General features: G+C 48.9%; 2 protein-coding genes across 4 annotated transcripts in view; both read right to left on the minus strand.

Moving 5' to 3' along the window:
* On the minus strand, nt 983-13,661 carry PIP4K2C (phosphatidylinositol-5-phosphate 4-kinase type 2 gamma). Of its 2 annotated transcripts, XM_018048019.1 has the most exons (11): nt 13,380-13,574; nt 10,466-10,563; nt 9,703-9,799; nt 9,186-9,329; nt 5,507-5,653; nt 5,280-5,318; nt 4,586-4,699; nt 3,336-3,603; nt 3,064-3,167; nt 2,777-2,876; nt 983-2,458 (listed from the first exon to the last, which is right to left on the minus strand). In XM_018048019.1, the coding sequence occupies exons 1-10, from the start codon at nt 13,551-13,553 to the stop codon at nt 2,796-2,798; spliced, it is 1,266 nt and encodes a 421-aa protein (XP_017903508.1). In that variant the 5' UTR covers nt 13,554-13,574; the 3' UTR covers nt 983-2,458; nt 2,777-2,795. The 2 variants fall into 2 exon arrangements, with proteins under 2 accessions (XP_017903508.1, XP_017903507.1); XM_018048018.1 differs by having other exon boundaries at nt 983-2,876; nt 13,380-13,661.
* KIF5A (kinesin family member 5A) overlaps nt 15,740-26,387 on the minus strand; it is a 29,037-nt gene continuing 18,389 nt past the window's right edge. The window contains exons 17-29 of one of the 2 annotated variants that reach the window (XM_005680281.3): nt 25,912-26,029; nt 25,472-25,536; nt 25,262-25,371; nt 24,771-24,872; nt 24,212-24,272; nt 23,893-23,964; nt 23,628-23,732; nt 20,780-20,996; nt 20,412-20,565; nt 20,017-20,099; nt 19,575-19,602; nt 19,001-19,115; nt 15,740-18,044 (exon numbers count right to left, since the gene is read on the minus strand). In XM_005680281.3, coding sequence (XP_005680338.1) covers nt 19,037-19,115; nt 19,575-19,602; nt 20,017-20,099; nt 20,412-20,565; nt 20,780-20,996; nt 23,628-23,732; nt 23,893-23,964; nt 24,212-24,272; nt 24,771-24,872; nt 25,262-25,371; nt 25,472-25,536; nt 25,912-26,029 — 1,194 coding nt within the window. In that variant the 3' untranslated portion in view covers nt 15,740-18,044; nt 19,001-19,036. Of the gene's footprint in view, nt 18,045-19,000; nt 19,116-19,574; nt 19,603-20,016; nt 20,100-20,411; nt 20,566-20,779; nt 20,997-21,277; nt 23,087-23,627; nt 23,733-23,892; nt 23,965-24,211; nt 24,273-24,770; nt 24,873-25,261; nt 25,372-25,471; nt 25,537-25,911; nt 26,030-26,387 lie in introns of those variants that run through there. The other variant, XM_018048017.1, reaches the window with a different exon arrangement.

Raw genomic sequence — 26,387 nt, forward strand, 5'->3', positions numbered from 1 at the left:
GGTAGGTGGGGAAGAGGGGGCAATTTCTCTGTGATCCTTTTTCTAGAAAGGCCTTTGAGGAATAGGAGGTAGGAAGAAGAGTCATAGTAAAAAGCATTGGTTCTAAAAAATAAATCCAGGACTAAGACGTTTCCCTTCTTTATTGCTTGCCTTTTCCTAGATTGTTACCTTCTGTCAAACCTGCTCTCAGCTGGGTATTGATCTCTGATTTTTCTCTTTACACTGAGGCTGGTGCAGAATAAGTGAATACATTCTGTCCAAAAAAAATGCCTTGGAGTGATGGTATCAAGTCTATAGTTGAAATAGTTATAAACTCACAAATCGAGGAGGGAGGGTTGGGGGTAGGGACGGACCCTCTTATGCTTCCCACATCAGAGCCAGCAGTCTCCGCACCCAGTCAGACTCACTTCCCTGGGGCCACATCAAGCCAGGTTTTTCCAACGGTCAGAAGACCTCCTTGGCCAAGCAGTACTGGATGGATTTCTCACACTGGCAACAACCTCTGCTGATCCACCCCTTCTTCACTCCCACTCCAGGCTGGATGGCTGGTCACTTCCTTCTTTACTTTCCCAGGACCCTGATGTACTCTTTCTGTCCTCCACACAAAGGACATCTTTCCCAGGAAGCCTGGGGAAATACTGGATTCCTTCTCCTTTAGCTCGCGTGTGCTTGGTGCTGTTAAGACTCGCTCACCTTTAGAGATGTGTGATCTAGCCCAGAACCCTGGGGAAAGGGGCAGAGGGGGGTCACATCACCTCAATTGTCCCTGACCCCCCTGTACCTGACTCCTGCAAAACTGGGGAATGTCTTCCATTCCCATGCACACTCCTTGCCACCTTTTAAGCTCACAGCCGTCTATCTTGAAACCCAAGTCCTTAGGGACCCAACACCTTAAAGATCAGTTCTTTACATGTCACTGCACCCCTAAGCCCAGGCTTCCAAAAAAGAGGAGTGGGGGAGAAAAAGAATTTCTGTGAAGAAATTTGAATTCAATAATTTATTTTCCTTATAGTGACAGCAATGGGAGTAAATACACGAGATCTTTTTATTAATAAAACAAAAAAGATGAAAAACAGAAGCAACAAATGAAAACCATAATGCTTATGATACATCAGCCAGAAATGGGTCAGAAAACCCAGTTCTAAACAAAGTTGCTGGTGTCATGGAGTTTTATTGCATTCAACAAGGGAAAGGTAGACGGTGGAATGAAAAAGATCCATGAGGCTCCTGACAGGAAAATTTTATAGGGGCTCCAATCCTCAACCGGGGACTCCTCTTGTTACTTCCTTTGGAGAAGATGGAGGGGCAGGAAGAATTCTCCTTTATGACCTCATGACTTCTTATGAGACAGATCAGTCCAGGCAGATACAGAGCTGAGAGTCTTTGTATCCCTAGAGGCCACTTCCTGGTGCCCCATCTTTGTGTTCCAGAGAAATGCAGAAGCCTCAGGGGAGATGCAGAATCACAAGATGAATGGCTGCCTGAGGCCCAAAGGCATTGCGGGGAAGGGAACTATCCCAGCTCATCAGGGTCCATTGCATTCTGAGAATATCATGCATCAGCTCAACTCTCTTTGGAGGGGGCTGGGTGACTGAGTTATGGCTCTGACTCCTCTCTGGGGGTGGAGAGTGAAGATGACAAAGAGGGCCATCTGTCTCCTGAGAGACACAGTAGCAGTTAAGATGGACAGAAAAGAACAGAATAACAACTCCAACTGGGAAAAGGTTTGAGAAGGGGCAGGGGAGGAAGTATGCTAGGGGCATACTTCCGAGGAGTGGAGGAGGCATCCCCATGTGAGACTTCCATTCTCTAGAGATGATGAGGGTTAACCCAAGTAGAGGTATTCCCTTCTGCTGGGACTAAAACCTCCGGGATGGCTAGACATGAAGAAAGGAAATTTAACACAGGGAGTGAACCTTACACCCTTGGCTCATCTGTCCAGCCTCCAGAACTGACCACACCCCCACGGAAGGGTTCTGGCCCTAGGAGGGATGTGAGGTCCTGGTGAAGAGCAGCAGCAGTCAAACAGCTTCACCCAAGATTCAACACTATGGCCATCTCTAGTGGGGGTAGGTGGAGTGAGGGAAGAGATCATAGTAGTCACCCTCAACAGAGACCTCCAATTCCCTAAATAATCACAGGAGTCCTCATAGGTCCCACCTCCGCAAGCTGCCAGCCCACCAACCACTCTCCACCCCACCTGGGTAAGACTGGCCATATCCCAGTGTATGTGTGCATGCTGGCACCCACATCTGTAGTGTCTTGAAAATCTTCCATCCCAGGGCCTATTGGGAAGGAAGCATGCCACAACGAGTTCTATAAAGTTATCAGCAAAATTCAGATACTCTTAGCTCATCCCACACAGCAAAGTGCATCCAGAGTAAGTTGCTTGAGCCAGGTCCATCTGTCCAGTCAGGTCTTGAAGATGGCCAACAACCCCCTTCCCCCAGCTCCTCCTCTGTTATGGAAACAACAGGACATTTTACAAAGATCAAGGCACTTAGGAGAGAGTCAACAGTAAACACTCTAATGAAGCAAGCAACTTGGTGGGGAAGGGAAAGAGGGAAGGGAGAGAAGGGAAGGAAGGGGAGGGAAAACAATGAATCGGTATTTCTGAGGGCCAGGAAGAGCCTACTCAACAAGATGGAGTTATTTGGATGGAAGGAGCCTGTAGCCTGAAGTTAGCAAAAGAGGAAGAGAAGTTAGTGGCCAGAACATCCACAGTTCCCCCATGCCTCTCAGGCCCCCACCACCTGAAACATAGGGCAGCAGTCACCATGAAGTCAGGCAGTCTCCTAGGCAAAGATGTTGGTAATAAAATCCAGGAATCGCTTAGCATACTGCTCAGGGTGGACAGTAGAGATCTCTGCCCCCGCCTGTGAGAGGAAGGTGTGGAACAGGGTGTCAGTCCCCACAGCCCTCCCCTGCTCCCTGCCCTCCCCTTCTTCCCACTCCCAAATATTTCCATACCCAGCCCTTCATCCTTCTGCCACCCCACTGCTCTGGCACAAGAGGCTCTTGAATAGTCAAGACAGGAAAGGAAAGGCTTCAGGGAACCCTCACCCCATGCTTGACAGTTTTGGCTGCGTGAGCTGCTTTCTTCTTGGCATCATACTGTGTCAGGATGTCAATGAGGCCCATGAAATATACCTCCTTCTGAGGGGCCCCTGGGGAGAGAGACCAGCGATGAAGACCAAGTATAGCTCCAATTCCCTCCCCCCAGGAACCAGTCAGATTTCTTCTGAAAAGCTAACCAGGCTCTCCATCCACCACCCTGGTCTCTGTCCCCCAGGGACTACCCTCCCTGCCCTTAAAATTTCCAGACTCTCTCTCACCCTCAGCACTCCGGATGGCGTAGACATCGATGAAGGATTCAAACTCTCCAGGGCCCAAGGGCCGGTGGGAATGGATGTAGCCGCCGATACCCTCAGGGGAAGTGCCATAGGAGCCCACCGGAGCAGGAGGTCCAGTAAGGCCACAGTCCCCATCCCCCTCCGACTCCTCCTCCCGCACCGGCCCGTCCTCCTCCGGCTCAGAGCCCCGTGTGATGTCGTGGATGCCCAGAAGGAGGCTGTAGTCCATGATCTTCAGCTGCACTAGGAACTGAGACCCCACTGGCAGGTCAGAAGCCCCAGGTGTCTCTCTCCATTCCCATGTACCACCCTTATACCTCCCTCTCGGACTATCCAGGGCCCTCCTGGGGAAAGGAAGTGTAAAAACAGAGGGTTGGGAGCATACCATTGCCCTTTATTGCCTAAATGTCCTGGTATCTCAGATCAGTGTTTTTTAAAGAATTCTTTTAAGATCATTCTTTCAGTTCATACCAGCCACCCCCTCCAAAGGTCACCTCTAGAAGGTTTTCATGAAAGTGAAAGTTGCTCAGTCTTGTCCAACTTTTTAGGGCTCCACAGACTATACAGTCCATGGAATTCTCTAGGCCACAATACTGGAGTGGGTAGCCCATTCCCCGGAGAAGGCAATGGCACCCCACTCTAGTACTCTTGCCTGGAAAATCCCATGGACGGAGGAGCCTGGTAGGCTGCAGTCCATGGGGTTGCTAAGAGTCGGACACAACTGAGCGACTTCACTTTCACTTTTTACTTTCATGCACTGGAGAAGGAAATGGCAACCCACTCCGGTGTTCTTGCCTGGAGATTCCCAGGGACGGCGGAGCCTGGTGGGCTGCTGTCTATGGGGTCGCAGAGTCGCACATGACTGAAGCGACTAAGCAGCAGCAGCAGCCCGTTCCCTTCTCCAGGGGACCTTCTCAATCCAGGGATTGAACCCAGGTCTCCCACATTGCAGGTGGATTCTTTACCAGCTGAGCCACAAGGGAAGCCCAAGAATATTGGAGTGGGTAGCCTATCCCTTCTCCAGCAGATCTTCCCAACCTAGGAGTCAAACCAGGGTCTTCTGCTTGCAGGCAGATTCTTTACCAACTGAGCTATCAGGGAAGCCCAAATCCCCTATAGGCAGAGAGCCCCAAGGGAAGGGGATGAGTTCCCTCATATTGTAAATGGATAGCTGCCCAGGGGGAAGCAAAAAAGCGAAGCAATGTCATTTCCCAGGGCACCCCAATCATCACCTCCACATCTCTCTTTAGCTTCTCTAGAAAGATTTTCTTCTCCTCTTCACCAATATAAACTTTCTGGTTCTTGTTGAGAAAGTCCATATCCTTAAGGGTGGGCAGTTCCTTAACCTGAGAACAGGTAAAGGGACATCCTGGGAATACAGTCCTCCCCTACCATCTCAGCCAGTGAACCCTGCTCTATGTAGGGCTCAGTCTCTCGCTCTGGGGCCCCTGGGGGAGAGGTTTACCACCCCTCTCACCTGACTTTACACTGGGAGGCTGCCCAGAGTCTGTTCTTACCTCCAGTGGTGCCCCCAGACTTAGTCACTGCAGCTGTATCCCAAATCACACCCCACTACTTTCTACCTAGGGTTTTCAGTTCACGTATTCCATTCTGACTTTTCTTTCTTCTTCTTAAGCAAAGACAGCTGGCTTGAATGAAAGCTCAGAATGGGAGGTGGTCGGTGAGCATTTTGCTCTTGAAGTCTGGCATTTTCACCCATTCCCAAACCCAAGACGGTGACAAAAAGGTCCTTCCCACTGCCCCTTCCAAAAAGTCCCTGGATCAGGAAAAGTTTACATTTATCTTCTTTTTTGGTGGTTTAAGATAAGAATTAATATCCAAAGATCCCTACCTCTATATCCTAAGAAGATCACTTTCACCTGCCCTCCCCCACCCTTCACACCCTGTCATCTAGAATTATATCACCTTCTCCTTATCGCTGGCTTCCCGGGACACTAGGGAGCCCTGTGGAGAGATCCAAAGACCAAGTCAGCAAAGGGGCTAAAGCAACAGTCGGAACCTACCTCCTAAGACAAGTCCTCAAACCCACAGCCTTCTTTCCTTTAAAATGAATCATCCAGTGCCCTCCCTGGCCTTTCCCCCTGCTCAGGCCATCAGGCACCTCCCCTTCGGCACTCGCCTCCTCTCCTTACCTTGAGGTCATACTTCCTGTGCACAGGAAGACGGTGGCTAAACATGTTGCGCATCACGAGCATGTAGCTGTCTTCATTGTCCACGCTAACCCGGTACATCCCCAGGAACTGGGGCAGCAATGTGTTGCCATGACACTTCACAATATACTGGGGTAGGAGGGAGGGAGGAAGCAGGAGAGATGAACAGCTCAGGGATGGGAATTCAAATGCTCCTATTCCATAGGGAGCCAGAAAACTTCACATAGACAGGTTATAGAAGCTCAGAGGTGGTGTGGGGCTTTCTGAAGAAGCCCCAGGTTATCCATGCAGTTTCTGAATCCTCATCTCCTCTGATTTATCCCAGATGTCTAATATCTCTTAAAGTGCCTTCTCTCCTTTGATCTTTATCATTCTTTGAGATGGGGAAGGTAGGTTCTGTTATCCTTGTTTTTGACCCTCTTTATTCATAGAACCAAGAACAGAAATTACATCAACGGAATGATTTTTACCTAGGCTAATATTTCTTGGTGGGCTCGATTCCCACAATAAAAACGTTTACATGGTGGCCTATAATTTGGATTCCTAAAAAAATCCCCTTTTAAGTGCTACCATCTCTGTGTTGCTGCCTTGCTCTTCATAGCCAACCTTCTCAGAAAATTAGTCAGCTATCAGTCCATTTTCTCTCATTCATACCTCAAACCAATGAAATCAGATTATACGCTCATTTCTCCTCAGAAATTTCTCTACTCTCCACTGCCTCAAATCCCTCAGTTACCAACTCAAACAGGCATCTTGTCATTGTCATATTTCAACTGGCTGGTACTTGATACTACTGACCAGCCTGAGCTCCCATCACACCACTCCTGTCTGTCCACAAATCCTATGTGGAATGAAGTAGGGCATAAATCATTAAAAGCATCCGATAGCTCCAGCCAAGAAGACCCAAATGTGGTGCTGGCCCTTGGGGCTTCAGCCTCAGCCTCACCGGTCACATGAGGAGCTCTCTAGATCTGTCCCCTGGCAGGGACTTCTGGGGCAGCGCTGGGGACCGAGGCCTGGGGGAAGGAGGAAAAAAACAACCACAACAGAGTCTCTGGGCAGCAGTGACCATGTGGCCTTACTTGGTCCCCATCTCCCCTCCTCTTTTCCTTCCTTGGGGTCGTGGTTGTGTTTAGAGCACCTGGGTAGTCTAGTAACTGGGAGGAGCAGAAGAAAAGGTTTTTGCTCCTTTAAACCTGATGGGGAAAGCCACTGTATTTGGAAAATGCTGTATATCTTGGGGACTGCCTGTATTTGGAAGATTTATTAAATCTTAGTATCCTATTCTCAACCTCCAAGGTGTATTGATAAATTACTAGTCTATATTTTTTAAAGCTTAAAATTTTTTTATGTGCATTTCACGTCAACTTTTTTATAGAGCTATATCAAAAACAACAAACCTGACCTCACATCACAGTGTACCTCGGAGAGGAGCATTCTGTTATTTTTACAAGGCAGGAGTTAGTGGAGCTGTTGAATTAAACTTGGCAATCACGTTTAAAAAAAAAAAAAGCATCCCTTAGTCTCTTTTATGGACTCTACTTGCCCAAGGTTCTGTCCTCAACCTTATTTCACTCTACATTTCCACAATCTTATCTATATTCATGGTGTTAAGTACCATCTGCTGCTGCTGCTCAGTCGCTTCAGTTGTGTCCGACTCTGTGCGACCCCACAGACGGCAGCCCACCAGGCTCCCCCGTCCCTGGGATTCTCCAGGCAAGAACACTGGAGTGGGTTGCCATTTCCTTCTCCAATGCATGAAAGTGAAAAGTGAAAGTGAAGTCGCTCAGTCGTGTCCTACTCTTAGCGACCCTGCAGACTGCAGCCTACCAGGCTCCTCCGTCCATGGGATTTTCCAGGCAAGAGTACTGGAGTGGGGTGCCATTGCCTTCTCCTAAGTACCATCTACTCACCTGTAACTCTGAAATCTAGACTAGAAAGAAATCTAAAATTAGGAAGAGATCTGATTCTTTCTCCCGAATTCCATACCCCAACCACTCACAGGGCATCTGTATCCCAATGAACTGTAGAAACCAGAAACTCAACATGCCTAAATCAGAACTGTCTTCCTCCAAAGACCTGTTTCTTTTCCTGCTTCCCAACTGGGCAGGAATTCCCAGGACTTTGGAGCCCCTTTGCCTTAATTCCTGCAGTTCTCCCAAAGGTCTTCCTTTCCACCTCCACTACCATCACCCTTCCAGGCCCATGTCATTTCTCACCTGGACTATAACACTTACCTCCTCACTGGTACCTCCACTCTCAGTACTTCCCCTCTATAATCCATTCTGACATAGGGCTATTTCTAAATGATATATACATCACTCCTCCGCAAACAACCTTTCAGGATAAAACCCAAACTCTCTGTGTGGCTTATAAAGCCCTCACCACCTGGCTCCTGCCTAACTGTCCTTCTACAATACCTCATCCTGGTCACATTGAATTTCTTGCAGTTCCGCAACATCAAGCTCATTCATGGCTCTGTGCCTTTACAAGTGCTGCTTTCCTTTGCCTAGAGTGCTCTCTTTCATCATGTCGAATGCCTGGTCCCTACCAGTCATGCATGAATCACCTCCTAGGATACTCCCTCTAAAAACTCTCCTTGAGCCTACCAGGTGCACCTCTTGCCCCGGCTGAGCTGGGATGCTCTTCCTCTACCCACCCAGCGCATTCCCTACATATCTCCACTGCCTCCACTGCCTGCTGTGTGTTTAACTAATGCTAACTTACCAGTCTCTGCCATTAGAACAAGAGATCCTCAACGGCCACGGCCATTTCATTTACCTCTTTCTTTACTGTCTGACATAGGACCTAATAACAACAGACACAGGTTAGCTGTTGAATAACCCAAAACACTTTTGTTTTTGCTAGTACTCTTGCCTGGAAAATCTCATGGGCGGAGGAGCCTGGTAGGCTGCACTCCATGGGGTCGCTAAGAGTCAGACATGACTGAGAGACTTCACTTTCACTTTTTACTTTCATGCATTGGAGAAGGAAATGGCAACCCACTCCAGTGTTCTTGCCTGGAGAATCCCAGGAACAGGGAGCCTGGTGGGCTTCCGTCTATGGGGTTGCAGAGAGTCGGACACGACTGAAGCGACTTAGCAGCAGCAGCAGCAGCATTGATTTGGATGAGATTTTCCTTCAGTAGAAAGATATTCAGGTCTTTTTTATTCCCAAAATATTCCAGAAACTTCATATTCCAAATTCATCTGCTCAGACAGAATATCTTCCCTAATCTCTCTTAGGGCTGGTTATGATCATGGCTTCTTCCCTCCAATCTATCCCAATCTATACTCATCGTGGTTTTCTCCCCAAACTGCCTTTATTCCTGATAGTACATTTGATGTTGGCACTTCGTCTAATTCTAACTTAGTCTGAAATTTATACTTTGCTATTCACGTATCCTTTTTGTATCTATCAATTCACAGCGGCTTTAGATTAGAAGCACCAAATGAGAAGGAACATGTCTAAACTCTTATTTAATCAAACACAAATAGGTATGCGAAGGCTCTCTTTTTGAAATGCCTTGTTTTTCAAAAAAAAATGATGTTGAGTGCTATAGGCTATAGGGAGGAAGAGGGACAGGAAGTCTCCTAGGTGCTCTGAAGCTGAGCTACGAGTAGGGAGGGCACGGGAAGAATGAGGCTGAGAGAGGTCTGACCTGGTGGTAGTTGGACAGGTTGCTATGCATGTCAGCAATGTCCTCACTGGATACTTCTTTGATGACCAGAGTCCGATCATAGGAGATAAGGAAGCGACCATCACTGCCTTCACTTTCAGTTGGGGGACTTCGGGTAAGAGATACCTAGGGACACAGAAGGGGCTAGGAGCTCTTTTCCTCCCCCTTTATATATAGATGCATAGGACAGTGGTCAACTGAACACATCTTAAAGTAGATAAAACCTTGGCATGAGAGGGTGAAAAAAAGTTCTAAATCCAGTGTCCATATATAGACTGAATGAAATGAGCAGCAAAATTTTTAATGCATCTACATTTCTCCCCAAGGACAGGCTTTATACCTTTCTTCAGATTTTTGAAGATGCCTGACCACAAGATATTAATGACCACAAAAAGGTAAAGAATACCTGTGAAGGTCCTCATTTCTCCAAACATTACTGTCCCAAGGATTCCCCTTGTTAGGGAGAAAGGCCTACCCTTTCCCCAAAATGGACACTCACCAAGTAATCCTGGTCATCAATACCAAATCGATCACGCAGGTTCCTGAAGACTTGAGGACAATATTCCTTGAACTTGAAATGACTGGGCAGATTTTCCCTGCAACAGGGGTTTTCAAGAAAACAAAGTAACAATATTATCTTACATTTATAACGGGCTTGATAGTTTATAAAACACCTTCACACATATTATCTTATTTGATTCTCACAGAAGCCATATGAGGTCTTTTATAAGTGTGCTATTCTCGTTTTATAGAAACGGAGACTGGCTTAGGGTGGCTGAGTGACCTGCTTAAACCACATGACTGGTAAGTGGCTTAAGTAGAGCCAGGATCTACTGCCCATCCAAACAGCATTTCCCAAATCTCAAGAAAGTCAGAGACATCCTTAAATCAGCAATAGGTTTTGAATGATACCTTCTGATACTAGGAGGGCTTATAGGATTCAGATATTTCTTTCGGGGAGTACCCCTCAGAAGCTAATGGTAATGACAACTAAATGTATTTACGCTGTGGAATTTTCAGCTAGAGGAGAGGCAAACTAGTACACATAGATAAGTGTGTAGGGAACACTGGAAATTATTTTAGTGGTTTCTTTAAAAAAAATACTGAATTTCTGCATTGGGAAGAAGTTTAAGCAATAAAGCAAGAACTTATAAGTTGCCTTCTAAATCTAAAACTTTCAACTCATTCAACCTTAACTCTTAAAATGATTTCTTCTCTTTTCTAGGAAGGCTGACAAGAGAAGAGCATGGATTCCCACATACCTGTGGAAAAGGTGATTGTTGACCTTGATCTTGGAGCTAGCCTTAAAGTCATCTGGCAGCAGCATCACCGGGGGAGGCACCTGGCTGAGCTCATTGATCTGATCAGTCAGAATAAGAATGGGAAGGCAGTGAGGAGGAGTATGGAGAGCTACTTATATACTGTGTCTGGGAAAGAGTCAGAAAAGGGTCACTGGAAGGACTGCTGCTGAAGCTGAAGCTCCAATATTTTGGTCATCTGATGCAAACAGACGACTCATTGGAAAAGTCCCTCAGGCTGGGAAAGACTGAGGGCAGAGGGAGAAAAGGGCATCTGGGGCTAGATGGCATCACTGATGCAAAGAATATGAACATGGGCAAACTCTGGGAGACGATGGACAGGGAGGCCTGGCGTGCTGCAGTCCATGAGGTCGCAGAGTCGGACACAACTGGGTGACTAAACAACAACCACCTCGTTCCTTTAAATACCCTGGTTACGCATATGCCTGACTAAGGTGAGTATATGCTGTCTTCTGCTGCCCAGCGAGGCCTGCAGCAAGCAACCCTCACACACGGCCCCTCACACTCCCACCCCCGTGGAACTTCAGGCTCACAACAGTCATTTTATATTAGGCAAACTCTGTAAGCAACTCTGGATTATTTTTAAAGCTGTGAGAAATTCTAGAAAAAAAAAAACCCAGCAGACTCAAGACATTTAAGACAAACAGTTCCATGCTCCACTGGAAACAAAACAAAAGATGTTTTCAAAGTACAGAGAGTTAATGGGACTCTGAGGGGTCAACAGCAGCAAGAACAAAATGTCCATATCCTGAAGGAGGCATCTTCTTACAAACAGGATCTGTTCTTCCAGACCACTCTGCCCCAGTTCTCTGGGTAGGTCCCCACCTGCCTGCATATAAGGTAAGAGAAAAACAGCTGATTTCTGAGGGAACGTGGGCAGGCAGAGGATATGAGCTCGTTTGTTCACTAAAGTAAAGCCAACCCACAGCCCAAAGCATGCAAGCACCACATGCTCTCCTCAGCCCCAAGAATCAGCAGTCTGCTAATATCAGAGTGGAAAGGGAGTTCCTGTACCAAGAAATGCTCAGGAGATGTGCTTTCTCCCCAGTGACTAATAAGGGTGCCGCAGTATCTTTGACGCAGTCTTAGCAGTCCACTTCTCACTTGACTCTAACCGCTGGTTTATATGAGCTCCCCACCTGGGCTGTGAGCTCTCCTAAGGACCAGTTCTCATCATCTACATCTCTCAAGCGACTAGCACAATGTCTGGCACACAGTGGTCCCCAAGTGTTTATTAACTGAATAAATGGATGCCTTACCTTTTCTTACTTGATCATTTAACAGAAATTCAGTCTAACCTAAATCCCATATGCTGCCATGAAAAACCAGCTCCTCTCATTCTCAGTAGAAAAAGATAGAACATATTCCTCCAGAAAAAAAAAGAAGCCACTAGAGATTTCCAGCCTAAAATTCAGCCTAAAATTCTTCATGGCCCCCTCCTCGCCACCTGCTGTTAAGCAGGCTGACTCATCACTAGGACATATGTTCAAGGAATTTCTCCATTCCAGACCCTTTAAGTAAATGTGTGCTGGCTGGAGGTGGGGTGTTGGGACTAAAGTAGACATATCTAGGGAAGCTGAGGCAGGTCTTCTGTGTAATTTCCCCAGTCTTTACCAAAGGAAAACCCTCCTTCTCAAGCTTCCCAAAGGGATGGATGGGAAGAGAGGACGCCCTGCCTCCATTAGCTTTGCCCATACCAAGTGGTGTAGACTGAATACTCTCCGATGAGACATTACCACCCAGGGACCTGGGGACCACAAATGCAAAAGGGAGCTGACAGACCCCATATAACTTCCTAAGCCCCAAACTAAGAATGACAAAAACTGTATTCTTCCCCATCCCCTTCCATCTCCACAACACTATATGATGGCTATAATACAACACTCCATATGACTATAATGTTTCAAGGAAATTGAATTTTTAAAATTTTGGTGTCACATTCAAGATCACTGCACTCCTCCCACTCCAGCCATGAGAGAAGGGAGGGCAATGGCTGTGCTTTCTTCACTTGAGGTATCTTCAGGAACCAGAGATGCGCTGGCCTCTCTGGTCCCCTCCTGATTCCCAAGCCTACCGTCTACGCAGCCCCCTGATTCTAAAGTTCACCACCATAATGTCCACCAGAACTCCTGAGCCAACTCTTCATTCAAAGATGACCCTCAGTAACACCAAATAACATTACTCCAGCCAGCAACAAGGTGCAGGTAAGACCAAAGGCTTATACACATTGAGGGCTGAGTGCAACCACTAGGCTCAGGGCAGGGTAGCCTCCCTGAAATGCTGTACCTCTGGAAGGGAAAGGGACATACAGGATTAGAAGATCCAGGAAGGCTGGAGCTTCCCCTCAGAGCCAAGGTTCCAAAGTCAAGGAAGGCGGCTGGAAAGCAAGGTGCAAAGGAGAGTAAACAAACAGTTACTTCCTTTCAGCTACTCTTCCCGCTCCCCTTCTACGCGCACTCTCTCACCGGAGACCTCACTGCCACCAATCTATTACAGTCTCTCCCCCTAAAGTCCTTCCAGATGGAGCCAGGTCCCGGCCGGGCTCCGTGGCCTGGGGCTGAAGCTGGAACTGACTGGGAGGAGGCAGGGAGCTGGATTTCATGCGAAGAAGGAAACAGAGTGGAGGAATAAAGGGCGGAGGAAGAGACAAAGCCTACGTTAAAAAAGAAAGAAAAAAGCTTTACAGCAAGAAGGTATGGTGCGGGAGACACCTGAGGGTAGGTGGGCAGGGACCAGGACAGCCCGGTGGAAAAGTGGCAGCGCGATGGGCTCCGGAAGCGGGAGCCTGGGAACAGACACGCCCGGAGGAGCTGAGGGGTTAGGTCAGGGCCACAGCGGGGCCGGGGCAGGGTCTCACCGAGTGGGCTACGCCCCACAGGAACACGCCCACCAGCGGATCGGCCGCCCGGAACACCTTCACCTTCTGCTGCACGAAATGCTTCTTCTTGGTTTTGGAGGCGAAGCCGAAACCCGCGCCGGGGGCCGCTGTCGCCGCCGGTACAGCGGCCGGCGGGACCGAGGAGGACGCCATAGTCTCCCGGGAACCCGACCGAGGGGAAGCTTGAGCCGTCTGCGATGCGGGTTCCCGACCCCGGAAGCGGCGCTCACCTGCGCCTCCGTCACGTGACCGGAGGCTGGCCCGCTGGCGCGCGAGCAGGGCGGGGTAGGTTGACTCCGCCCCCTGGTGGTGGCCCGCGCGCCCCGACGCCTGCGCGGTGGGTGGGCTCACCTGATGATGGGGAGTCGCGGGGAAACCTTTTCCCTTGAGGGCTGCGAGCGGTCCGCGAAGCCCAGACCACTCATCCAGGCGTTGGGGTTGCTGCTTGAGCTAGACCGATTTAACGCTATGGTCGAGGGCTTCGTAGCTGTAAAGTGGCCGCTTTCCAGTTTTGCCCAGTTTCTAGCGATAACCTCGCGCCTGAGGCTAACCTGAAAGCGTTTGTTTAAGAAGTAGGAGATCCCTTAAGTGGGTTTTGTGCTTTTAGAAAGACCGCTCAGGCATCATTCTGGAGGATGACCAGAGGATTGCAAAAGTCTAGGCACGAGGTGAGACACTAAAACAGTGACTATTGGGATAGAAGGGGATGGCCTCTAAAGGTTCAGTTTGATGTTAAGTGTGTAAAATTCACAGTGGATGTGGGCTTTGAGGGAGAGGGAGACACTTGAGAATGAATCCCGGGCTTTTGCCTAACAGTGTTTAGGGCACCTGAGTGCCCAGTGTTTAGGGCAGCAGGATGATCTGGGCTGGGAATAGGAGTTTAATTTTTGTGAGGAATCTGTGGACATGAATGACAACTCCAAGGAAAGTCCAATGACTGAACCCTGGCATAGACCAGCATGTGAGAGGCTAGTGGGAGAAGACTGAGAAGGGGTGGCCAGAGAAATAAACAGGGCCAGGAGAGCAGGGTCACAAAAGCCAAGGGAGTTGAGTTGTCTTTGGCAACTAGGGGCTTTAATTTTTTTTCTTAGTTGGCTGTGTTATGCAGCATGAGGAATCTCAGTTCCCAGAAGGGGAATTGAACACATGCCCTCTGCAGTAGAAAGGCAGAGTCTTAACCACTGGACTATCAGGGCAGTCCCACAACTGGTGACCTTTGGAAAGCACTTTCAGCAGAACAAGAGCCAGATCAGGATGGGCTGAGGGATAAGTAGGAAGTGAGAAAGAGGGGAGGGAAAGCTTAAGACTTTTTCAGGAAATTTGGTTATGAGAAAACCTGGCAGGGAGTGCCTTATAGGGAAACACATGGTAAAAACACACTTTTTAGGGAGACCTCACCAAGGAGAAGAGTCAAATTCATTAAAATAGAAGTTAACAAATAAGATGCAAACTGCCCAAGACCGCATCGCTTTTGTTTTTTCTATGGAGTCTGTAAGTACCTTAAGAAAGAAAATCTAGAAGGGCCTTGATTTAGCCCAGAGAAGGGAGATTTATCGCTTGTCAGAAAGTAGAAACAAAAGGGATCTGTGTAGATGGAAGTGTGTAGGTGTGTGTGTTTGGGAGGGAGGGAATGAAGAATTTCACACTCCATCACCTTAATTTACGCTTTAAAACAGACATAGTTGTTGCCTAAGAGAGGCGAGTAAGAAAGGATTTAAGAGGGAGGGTTTAAACCAGTTGCTCTGGGAAGTGGGAGAGAAAACAGCAGAGATACACAGAATGTTAAGCCAGCACCAAGGTCCGGTTAGCTCTGTGGCTCTTTGTTTTTAACTGCCCCAGTGTTTTAGTTGTGGGGTTTTCTCTGTTCATCTCAGAAGCTTTTAAGTGAGACCAGGGACAATAGGTGGGGCTGTGCCCTGGAGTGGGGGGTTAGAAGGGGGACTGTGGTGAACAATCTTGAGCTCTTGGCAAGGGAGGGATGGAACTGATGCTGGGGCTGACAGTGGTCTGTGGGAGAACAAGGAAGAAAACAGGATCCCATTGTTGTTAAAAATTACAGACAACCTGGATACGTGTCCACCAACATTGAATGGTTGAATAAATTATAGGGTAAGTTTGTGGAAAAAATATATGTATATTTTTTAGTGAGGTAAGCATGTATACTGACGTGAAAAGATCTCTAGGATATATTGTCAAGTGGGGGCGGAGGGGAAACCTGCATGTAACTATATGGAAAATCACCTGGAAGACTGTCATAATGTCCCACACTGTCACAATGCCATTACCTGCAGGGAAGGGAGGGAGACTGGGGAGGGATAAAGATTTGCAACACCGGAGCGTCATCACTGAATGTATTTTATTTTAAAGATATCTATGTACATCAAGTAAATACACACAGGGGTTGGTGCGGTTTGGTTTGTCGTCCACGCTGGCATGCAACATTTTGGCAGAAGTGAGTGAGCAGGCCAGGTGCCCCAAGTGGAGACCCTGGCTCTCTGAAAGGAAGGTGGTGAGGGCGTGAGGGGAGGGGAAGGAGGAGGACGGTCGAGTGAAGCTTCTGGTGAAGGCTTTCCTTATTTGCGTAAGTGAATTCTATTTCCCTTACATCTTGCTCAAGAGAAGGCTGCTCCCTCTGTCACCTCTCTCCTCATCTGCCCGATACATTCACATTTTCTTCTGTGTTTGAAGCGAATCATTTGGTGGCAAGAGTACGTAAAACCCACTGGAGTCTTGGGGGCCCTGGGGGCTGATATGAGCACAAGTCTCCAGGTACACAGGAGTCTTCCTTCCTCTTCACCAGGGTCTGGAGACGGCGTGGCTCACTGACCCCACTCTTTCCTTCTTTGCTTGGGGCAGGGGAGCCAGATTACATCCCTTTCCTCTGAGCAGTGGTTTTCAAACTACTCTACAGGAACCCTCAGGGTCTCTTAGGACCATTCAAGGGGTCCTCAACTAATGAACCATTTTCCATCAAACAGTAAAAATGCAAAATGCCCAGCTCTGCCTCACTTCTAGTTACTTTTTATATCAGGGTTCTATTATAAGATTGGTTCTGAAAAACATTTGAATATCACCGCCTTGGATTTATTCCATACCCCTCTGGTATATTTTTTCCCTGCATTTCTCTTTAGTTGCTGAAAGGCCCAACAGGTAAAGGGAGAAGGGACTTCTTCCCTTGACGGAGTAATGGGCCACGACAGCCTGTATTTACCAGCTGGCACACTGAGCTTTCTTTCCTGGTTAAGAAACTAGGTGATGGGTGGTCTGCTACCCTGTTCTTCCATCCCAGATAAGACAGGCTATCTGGACTCTTTCTTGATTTGGACTGGCTTGTGACCTCCACTCTGCATCCCTGCAGTTACCTGGAAAGCCCCCTTAGCACCATGTGGTAGGAAAGGATATGAAAACAAAACCATAGTCCTGTCAATTACATGGGAGCAGGAGAGCCCCCCCACCTATATCCCGGGTCCAGCCCTTGGGCTCCTCCACCTCTGGAAAAGCTGCCCTGCCCCTTTCTTTAAAGTGCACTTAATGCCTGATAAGGACATTATAGAAGGAATTCTTGGAAAAAAAAATTAATGTATATCATCAGGGAAAAGTCAAGCTCCAGTCTGAAAGGAAGGCATTTCGAGATAGCTCTTTTGCCAATGAACTGGAAGCCCCCACACCAAAAGGTGGAGACGTGGAAGAACATGCAGCCCAATATGGGACAGAGAAAGGAATCCAGCTCATCACTGTGGCAAAAAACACTTAGGAATTTTCCAGCCTGTTTACCCCCAAAGCCGAAGAAGCAATCCTACTGCTTCTGCTTGGCTAGAACTATTCCTGTGGACAGGTGAGCGACCATCTGATAGACTGTTGGGAATAGGTTGGCCTCCTTAACTTTGCAAAATCATTTTAAGCAGCTTTGGCTTCTAGTCAGGAGCTCTGGGGTAGAGAATATCAAAAGGAGTTTCAGGGAGAAAGGGAAGTGGTCCCTTGAGCAGTCCATGTTCTTGGTTTTCCAGGGGGAATAGGAAGGAGGAGGCAAAAGGCAAACTTCAAGGGGCAGAGGTGCACACCCAGAACCCCTTGGTTCAGGTGAGGGGTGTCTGAAGAAAATTCTCGTATAATTTAAGCAGTCCTTCCATTTTATCCTCCTCTGTGCTAAAAGTGGAAGAGGAGGGAGGAAAAGGCCCTTTCTGTATCTTATGATGCTAAGACATTCTTCTGCTTAAGGCTTTGTGTGCATGCATGTGTGTGTGTGTGTGTGTGTGTGTGTGTGTGTTTGTGAAGGATCACAGCCCTCTAGCTCCCATTTTCCTTTTTTAATCATCTCCATGACTAACACCACTCAGTGTGAGAAACGCATATATGAGAGAGAGAAGAAACACTGACCCCCCCCTCCCTATGGCCCCAAATGAGGAGGGTACACTATGCTTAGAAATTGCTAAATACATCATTAGATACTAGAGAGTAAGACATAGAGGAGAGACATAGCAGCAGCTTTTGATAATATAGATATAGAGTACAAAGATATACAGAGTAAGAGAAGACATCAAACATAGTACAGTTGAACAACAAGGGCTGTTGGGGAGGGAGTTAGTATCAGAGACCACAGGTTTGCAGCATGCTGAGAGAAGAGGCCTCAGTCCCTCTTAGAAACTGGGGAAGAAAGAGAAAGAAATTGTGAGGAACCACCTTGCAGCCTGGCTACTGAACTGGAACAGGGTGGCATCTAGGCCAGCTTGGGTTTCCAAGCTGTTTGTTTGATACCAATGACCAGATGCCACCCTCCCAAGCCCCTGCTCCTCCACCCCCAGGCCTTCCCTAACTCCCTCCCCAATTCCTACTGCTTGCTTCTCATGCCTTTCTGCCTGTGTGTGTGCCTGCCCTGTTATTCTGGAAAACCCCTGGAAAGGGCTCAGCTTGGATGCCACCCAATAGGAAGCCATGATCTCTTGTTTCTTACTCTCCAAGGATCCCATTGCTCGCTTCTGAGCCCTAAAGCAGCCCTGGTGAGAAACCTGGCGACACAGGAGAACCAGGAAGGTGCCTGCGCTGCTGGGAGAGCACAGGGGACAGAGGTGGGGAAGGCTTGAAGGTAGGCATATACAGTTTTCCACCTCCACTGGCATTTCCTAAAGCTTAATGGTGATATATACAGATAGGAAGAGTGCAGGACGCAGAGCTCTTCTAATTGTTGCTGTTGTTCAGTCGCCCAGTCGTGTCTGACTCTTTGTGACCCCATGGACTGCAGCTTGCCAGGCCTCCCTGTCCCTAAGATCTCCTAGTATCTACCATTAATAGATTCGGTGACCCTTGGTGCTGTAGATGGACAGTGCCTTTTGCCCACTTCTTCTGACATGTTGCAGTGACCCCTAGTGGCAGAAAGGCAGTACTGTGGCTACCACTATCACCAGGCACAAGGCAGGAGGGAGGGGCCCGTGTCCAGGGGACACCGGGCATTTCCCATGTAGCCCCTAGGAGGGGATAGCAGGAGTTGAGGGACAACTATTTAGTAAAAGTTCCGAGATGATTAAAAAAGCAGGAGAAACAAAGAAGCTGAGGCAAGGAAGGAAGCAACCTGAGACTGTTCAGAGGAAGCAGCCTGAAACTACCTGAAAGTGCAGGTCTGCGGCAGCTCCTGTAGGAGATTAGCTGGCTGCCGTCTCTTGGTGGAGAGGGAACAGCTTGGCCTGGTCCTCAGCCTCATAGCCACAAGGCAGGTCACTCCTGGAAGAAGAGACCCAACACAATCACAGCGTTGTCAGCTCCCGTATAAATGACAGCATTCCTGTCACTCTGCTCTCTCAGCATGCCTGTGAGATAACCAAGGACAGCAACACTGGGCAAATCGAGGCCAGAGAGATGGAGCTGATCTGCCCAAAGTCACAAAGTTCCCCAACACAGGAGAGAAACCCAGGTCATCAGACGTCCATGGCGGTTTTCCCCCCGCCCCCACAGCTGAAATGGTGAGGAGCCATAGGGCGGACTGGAGGAGGGGACAGTGCTCTACAGAGAGGCAGGGGAATGACTGGATCTCCTGGACAACACGGTGATGGTGAGAGTGGCTCTCATTTCCTCCTCCTCTCCCCAAAGGCTCTGGGGAACCCCTAAATTGGGCACAAGGGAAAGGTAACCATTTCTTCTGTTCTCACCCAGAGAGCCCAAGAACAGTGGGGACTGGCATACCTATTGTCATTGATATCTGTGGCATTTCCTGTAGAGATCACCGTGGAGAACACAGGATTGGAAGAAGGGAAAAAAGAGATGTTACCAACAATCTCCTCAAACCCTCTCTCATCCTAACTCCTTGAAGAGAAAGGTCAGAGTCTTGGGAACATAGCTGCCACCTTGGTCTGTGGTGCTCTGTCTTCAGCCACTCTGAGCTGCATCATTATTTGGTTTGACAAAAAGTCTCCCTGAGCCCTCACAGAGGAGAGGAGAATGGAAGGGAAGGGGCGAGGGAGGGAAGGGAATGGTGGGGACAGGCATGTGACCCCACTTCTAAGAGCCCAAGACCCTGAAGGGAGGCGCACTGTTTGAGCTGTAGGCACAGGGTCACTTATTCTTCTGATACTTTCCAGTTTGCCCTGGGGATCCCAAAGGCTGGTTACCCATCTTGTTCACTCACCATTGTCCATGTTGGCCTTCTGGTAGGAAGTCAAGGGCCCGCCAGAAGACGGGGCCCCACTGCTGGTACAGGAGTTTGCGAAGCTGGATGGAGAAGAAGAGAGAGATGCAACATCTAATACCCACCTTCCACTATTCCAAGGACCACTGATCCACACTCACCCTCAGGGATGGAGCCATCCACCCTGCCCCCAAGACCAGAAGATGACAAACATGGCTGAAGATTAGGAGGGCAGATGCCCACCTTCTAATCAAAGGTCTGAAGTTGAGAAAGGGTTAGAAATGAAGCTACTTAGGAAAAGAATTTAATCCCATCCAATAATTAACCCAATCTTATTTCTTATAAGGTGCAGAGAGCCTTGGGTTGGGGCTCCGCCTATGCCCACAGTAACTCACTACATATCTGAGGTGGAACTAGGTGCTGCCTGCAGGTACAAGTTCTGGTAGTTCTGGAAGAGGCTGTTGGTGTAACTGATGCACTCGGGGCTCCGGGTGCCGTAGGGGTTGGTGGGTGAAGATGCCGGGTAGTGGCCAGGCCGGACGGGTTTGGCTGCAGCAAAGGAAGGAAGATGACCGTGAAGAGACCACCTATCCTCTGCAGTCACTCTGGGTCCCTGAGCTATAGTTGAACTGAGTTGCTTATAAGATAGTAATTCACTTTCTACTTTTTGGGGCGGGAGTGGTGGGGTGAGGCTGGGGTGGGGTTGCTTAACATCAAGGAATTTGCTAGGATCCCCCGGAGTGTGATCCCACTGCCCACTCACCAATCTGGGCAGAATGGCCCCGCTTGCCGGAGCTCTTGTACCGCACAGCCTCCTTGATGCGGTCCACTTCCTGCTGATACCGGCGCTTGTCCTTCATGGCGCCCTCCTTGGCCTCCTTCAGTGCACCCTCCAGGGCCTTAACTCTCTCAGCCGTAGCCCTAAGTCGTTTTTCCAGTTTAGGAAGCTCACAACGCAGATCTGCATTGTCACGTACCAGCTGTGAGGTGAGCCCCAGGTCAGAGGCCCGGAGAAAAGCAGAGTTGGGGGTGCGGGCAGGAGAGAGAATACAGAAAAGTGCCGTCAGGGAGGCGGACGCCGCGGTGTCTCCTCCAAAGGCCTCATCCCTTTACCTAACTGCTGCGCTGGAAAATGCTTTCCTTCTTCCTTCAGCAAACGGGCCAGGCATTAAAAAGTTACATCGTTTTCTGAGCAGCAAAACATGTCAACTCCTCTGTAGCCCAGAACTCTTTATTTTTTAAGTCACTTATTTAAAAAAAATTCAACCAAGGAATGATGCATGCTACAGATTAATCTTTAGTTTTTAGCCTAGAACTCTTGTGATAGTGCCCTTTTCTTATCTCTTCCTGGCCCAAAACACCACCAAATCCCCAGTATCTCACAGCTGGTGCCAGACCAACAGCCCCAGGGCAACCATGGGGACAAGGCACCCCCCTTACCCAGAGATGGCTATGTGGGCATGCACAGGGCAAGGCAGCAAGAGCACAGTAGCAGTTTGGAGGGTGGATATGGGGCTGAGCACAGGTTCGGTGCAGTGCAGAGCAGGAGCAGAAGCTGGAATACAGGCGCCCCCCCACACATCCACACATCCACACGGCTGCCCCATAGGAAGGAAAGAAAATGTTTGAGGTCTCGCAAACATTTCTGCTCATTACCTTCATGTTCGAGGATTTCCTGGGCCGGCCCTCTCCCCATTATAATTAAGCAACCACCTTACGGCCAGGAAGAGACTTCCTCAACTTTTTACAATGTCTCACACAGTGACTGGGGGTCTACAGATTGCATAAGGAGCCGGCCTTGGAAGATACCAGGTACATCGATGTAGCAGAGGATGCTGGGAGAATTGTCCCTTTCATTTTGGACAACTTACAGATCATAAACAATGTTTTTGCTGTGACAGTAACTCAGTTCAATTTGTCACAGGCTGCAGCCCTGGCTATTTAAGGTCTTGTTTAACTGGGAGGTTTCTACATCTCTAGTGTTTTCCTTTCTAGTCTTGTGTCCCCTGAGGGATGAAATTAGGAGGAGTCCTAGCCTATAGGTGAGTAGTTTCTGGTCTTTGAGACTTAGAACAGAGGCATGGGGGTGGGGGGTGGAGAGGGAAGAAGAAAACAGCCTGTGATGTCCTGAAATGTGCCACAGTGCAGATGAACTTGGAGGACATTATGCTAAGTCAAATGAACCAGGTGCAGAAGGACAAATTCCAGATTACTCCACTTAGATTCTACTGAGATTCTTAAAGCAGTCAGAATTAGAGAGGCAGAAAGTAAAATGGGGGTTGCCAGGGGTTAGAGAGAGTGGGGAATGAGGTTACTATTTAATAGGGATGGAGTTTCAGTTCTACAAGATGAAGAGACTTAAGGAGCGGTATGGTAGGGATGGTTGCACAACATTACGAATGGATTTAATACCACTGAATGGTCCACTGCGAATGATTAAAGGTGGTAAATTTTATGTTATGCGTATTTTACCACAATAAAAATTTGCGGGGGGTGGGGTGGGGTGGGGAGGGACGCAATGTAATATGCATTTGGAGAGAGAAGGAAAATGAACACAAAAAGAATGGCAAAACTGATTACAAATGTTTCCATCTTTTAACTTTTCTATAATGTTGTCACACTGTTGGATAATAAGCACAGGGGAAAAGATGGTAGTAAGGCCTTCTGCAGGTCCAAATAAAATAAACCCTGTGTACCATCATTGGGCCACAACTCTAGGATTTTTTTTTTTTTTCATTATTAAAAAAATAAGAAGGTGTCCTCGGTATTGACTGTATATGCTGGGTATGGCACTGGGAAGAAGAAAAGCTGAAGCTCTAGTTTAATGAGAATATGAGCGTAAAAAGCATTTTAAGGTGGATTTGAAAAGACAGGAATGAAGAATAGGTTAAGGTTTATTCTCAGAATTGTTTAAAGAGCCAGCTGACAGTGTTGCACCGGTTTTCAAGGCTCAGCTGTATGGCACTAGGGAGGGTTACCTGCTCTGTGGGCACCAAACATTTCCTGTCCTGACTCCTTTGGACTGCCCCGCCACCTCCCCACCCCATACCTTTGAAACCCAGTCTTCCACCTAAGGAACCGCAGCAGCAAGGAGGGGGACAGAGAGGCAGCAACTTAATACACAGGAGTTTTCACTGGCCCCGACCAGGGGCTGCCTGGGCCATTTGGGACAACATCGTGTCATTTCTCTGCGTGCCTGCCCCAGGCCTAGGCAGATAGAGTCCTCGCCACGAGAGAAAGCCCAGCTCCCCTGGCTGCCTCTGGCTCAGTGCTCTCCACTCCGGCCACGGTCTGCCCAGCATCCCTCACGCAGTCCCAGGCCCACGCCTCTGAAACTTCTATTGGTTTCCACCTCACCCTCCAACAACATAGACCTGGGAATTCCACTTGAGCAGAGGCAGGTTGGGAGCTTTGGGAAAGGGAAAACAGGCATAGAACCAAGAACAGGGTAAACGTGGAACCAAATACAGCATAAAGAAGGGGTCAGTAGGAAAGGGAAGGGGGAAAGGGAAGGAAGACATGCAATAAGATTTTTCTAAATCCAAGGGCCTCTGAGGATTTAGGGATCCCAGGCCTCAAGAGTTCCCTTCAACCCTTGCCCTCACTCTTACCTGTTTGTGAACCTTTGTAAGCTGTTCCAGGTTGTTCTCAAGAAAGGAAATCTTCTGCTTTTGGGAGTGAATCCCCCCACTGTCCTCGGGCTCCATTTCTGCACTCTGAGGAGAGACAGGGCGGGAGAAAGATACGGCCATCCTGAGGCCAGTCAGGCCCCACTCAGACCGGGCCCGGAAGCCCCACTGAAGGCCACAGGGGCTGGAGAAACCTGAGGACAGGACAGGGATATGGGGGCTGGGAAGACCCCGAGGCAGCACTCACTTTCTTGACGCGAGTCGTGACGTCTTGAACGAACAGTTTGCGAAGGTTGTGGAGGGTCTGGAGTTCCCGGGCCTGCAAAGAATGATGAAAAATTTGAGGCCACCAAATACGAGGTTACCATTCCCCCTCCAAAACTACTGGATCCTTCAGTCTCTCCAGACAAGTGAGTCACTCATCTTTTTACAAAAAGGTGTGTCCTGATCATCCCACAGGCTTACTTCACAGAAAGGTGGGAGAAACAGGGTGCAGAAGAAATCACGGGGAGGGTTGGACACAAGCCACCCCCCTGTTGGCTTGGCACAGAAGGGAAGTCACTCACAACTGTCTCCTCCAGGCCCTTAAGGTCCTGCTTGGACTGCTCATGTCGCTCGTACAGAAATCTGGAGGAAGACATGAAAAGCACTCAGGGCCACCCTGCTCCTCTGTCCCTCCTCCATTCCTTGATCTATATTTTTTTATTACTTACTAAACTAGTTATTCATATTCACAGTGCATAAATGAGAAAAGTAAGATGAGTTCCATAAAAAGCCCATGATTCTACCACTTGCAGATCAAACCACAGTGAACATTCTGGTGTCCATCTTTCCAGACTCTTCCATGCATGTGGCTCTCACATAAATGTTACGAGATTATACCATTCCTACTGTTGATAACCTGCTTTTTACACTTCATGGAACATCACCCACATCTTTCCATGTCAGCTAATACTGAACAGAAGTCTCCTTTATTTTCCCCCTCGCCATCAAGTTGTTCTTTTGAGGACCTGGCTTCCTGTGGTCACCGTATCCCCATCTAGATCACGTCCTATCCCTGTGGCATGTGTGAGTAGCCGTCTGAGCCCATGTAGTCTCAGGTCTGCAGGCGGACCCGTCACTCACGTCAGCTCCTGGAGTTTGGTGCTTTTCTCGTGTTCTTCATTCTTTAGCTTCTCATAGTCAGCCTGGAGCTTCTCCAGCTCTAACTGGAGTTTCTGATTCAGGCTGTGGAGAGCAAGGAAGTATTGGGGAGAACAAGGAGATGTCAGTGAGGGACAAAGGGGAGACTGACCCCTCCAACACTTTCCTTCTTGTACACATAAGTCCTTGTAGGGTTGACGCATCTACCTCGGGGTATATTAGAGGCGGACTCAGGCTGCTGCTTCCATGGCAGAATAAGGGGCCCTGAGCTATCAAATCAGAGAAGCCTGGAGCACAGGGACTAGTCCTCACTCCTTGTACCTCCTGGAGCTGGACTGCAAAGTCATGTCTTTGCTGGGGCATGACCCATAGAAGTTAAAGAACTGGATCCTGGTGCAAGAGGGAGTGTGTGCGTGGACCCAGCAAGGCGAGGGGACCAGGTGGAGACTGGAGCCACCCTGGGGAACTCTTACTCTTTGAGCTCATCAATCGTCTTCTGCTTCTCATTGATCTCGTCCCGGAGCCGGGCCAGCTGCCGGTGATGGGCCTCCCGGTGGCTCTCCATCTGCACCTCCAGGGCCTTCTGCAACACAACCCCACCCAAGCTCAATGCCAGACTCCCAGCCACCAGCTTGGTGACGGCCCTGCCAGGCCCCAGTCTCCCCAACACTTTCCCCACTTGCCTTCACATCTTCTGTGTCCTGGGTGTCTGGTTCCTTGTCCTTCAGGGCCACCTCATGCACAGTTTCTGAGGGAGAGGGAGGAAGTGGTTTATATCACACCTACCACCTCCACACAGAACTTCACATTGTGACCAGAGCACCGGGCAGGGCAGGGCACATTTACCCTTAGAATGGGCCCACAGGGATGTTCTTCTGGGTGAGGATTGTCCAATTTCATATAGCAGGGACAGAGGATGATGGAGGGTTTATGGTTCACGTAAAATGAGCTACATGCCAAAGCATGCTAAGCAGCATGTGAGCTGGACTCCAGGATTTCAGTCTAATGCTTTGGTGAGTGTGCTGACGGGCAGCTTCCTGTGATGTTTGTCGCTTTGCCTCCCAACACCCTCTCTGATCTCAGGTCCCAGGACGGGTGGGTTGGAGGTTTAAGCAGGCCTCACCTTGGGCCTGGAGCTTGGCCAGCTCGTCACTCAGGGAGTCATAGGACTCTTCCAGGTGCCGCTTCTTGAGTTCCACGCTCTGCATGTATTCCGTCAGGGAGCGGATCTTGGCCTCATGCTGATGGGGTGAGGGTTGGTGACGAAGAAGATGGATAGAGTCAAGGGCCCAACTCCAGGCAGCACAGACCTCCACAAGCTCCAGCTCTCCCCTCTCCTTGCTACACCTTCCACCAGGATGCAGGATTGAGGGCCATTCCTCTGGAGACCCTTGCTTTAGACTCTCTTGGTTCAGAGGGCAGTATCCCCCTGAACCTTCAATTCTCTAGCCTGGACCCTCTCCTGCTTCCCCTAGCTCTTCTGTCCTTGACTTCAGTTGACCCTAGGCCCTTGACAGAAACATGGGTGCTAGCAGTCATCCCACAACCACAGAGTTGCCTCTCCCACGGCACCCAGAGGCTCTCTACCTCTGGCACTCA

Source organism: Capra hircus, chromosome 5, assembly GCF_001704415.2.
Source record: "Capra hircus breed San Clemente chromosome 5, ASM170441v1, whole genome shotgun sequence".
Lineage (NCBI taxonomy): Eukaryota > Metazoa > Chordata > Mammalia > Artiodactyla > Bovidae > Capra > Capra hircus.

Excerpts from the sequence above, each read along its gene's own strand:
- PIP4K2C (XM_018048018.1), bottom strand. The coding sequence starts at position 13,553 with ATGGCGTCCTCCTCGGTCCCGCCGGCCGCTGTACCGGCGGCGACAGCG. Across the intron at positions 9,800-10,465 it reads AACAATCACCTTTTCCACAG|GGAAAATCTGCCCAGTCATT; the intron begins GTATGTGGGAAT and ends CCCCTGTTGCAG. Across the intron at positions 3,168-3,335 it reads CGCCATCCGGAGTGCTGAGG|GGGCCCCTCAGAAGGAGGTA; the intron begins GTGAGAGAGAGT and ends CTCTCTCCCCAG.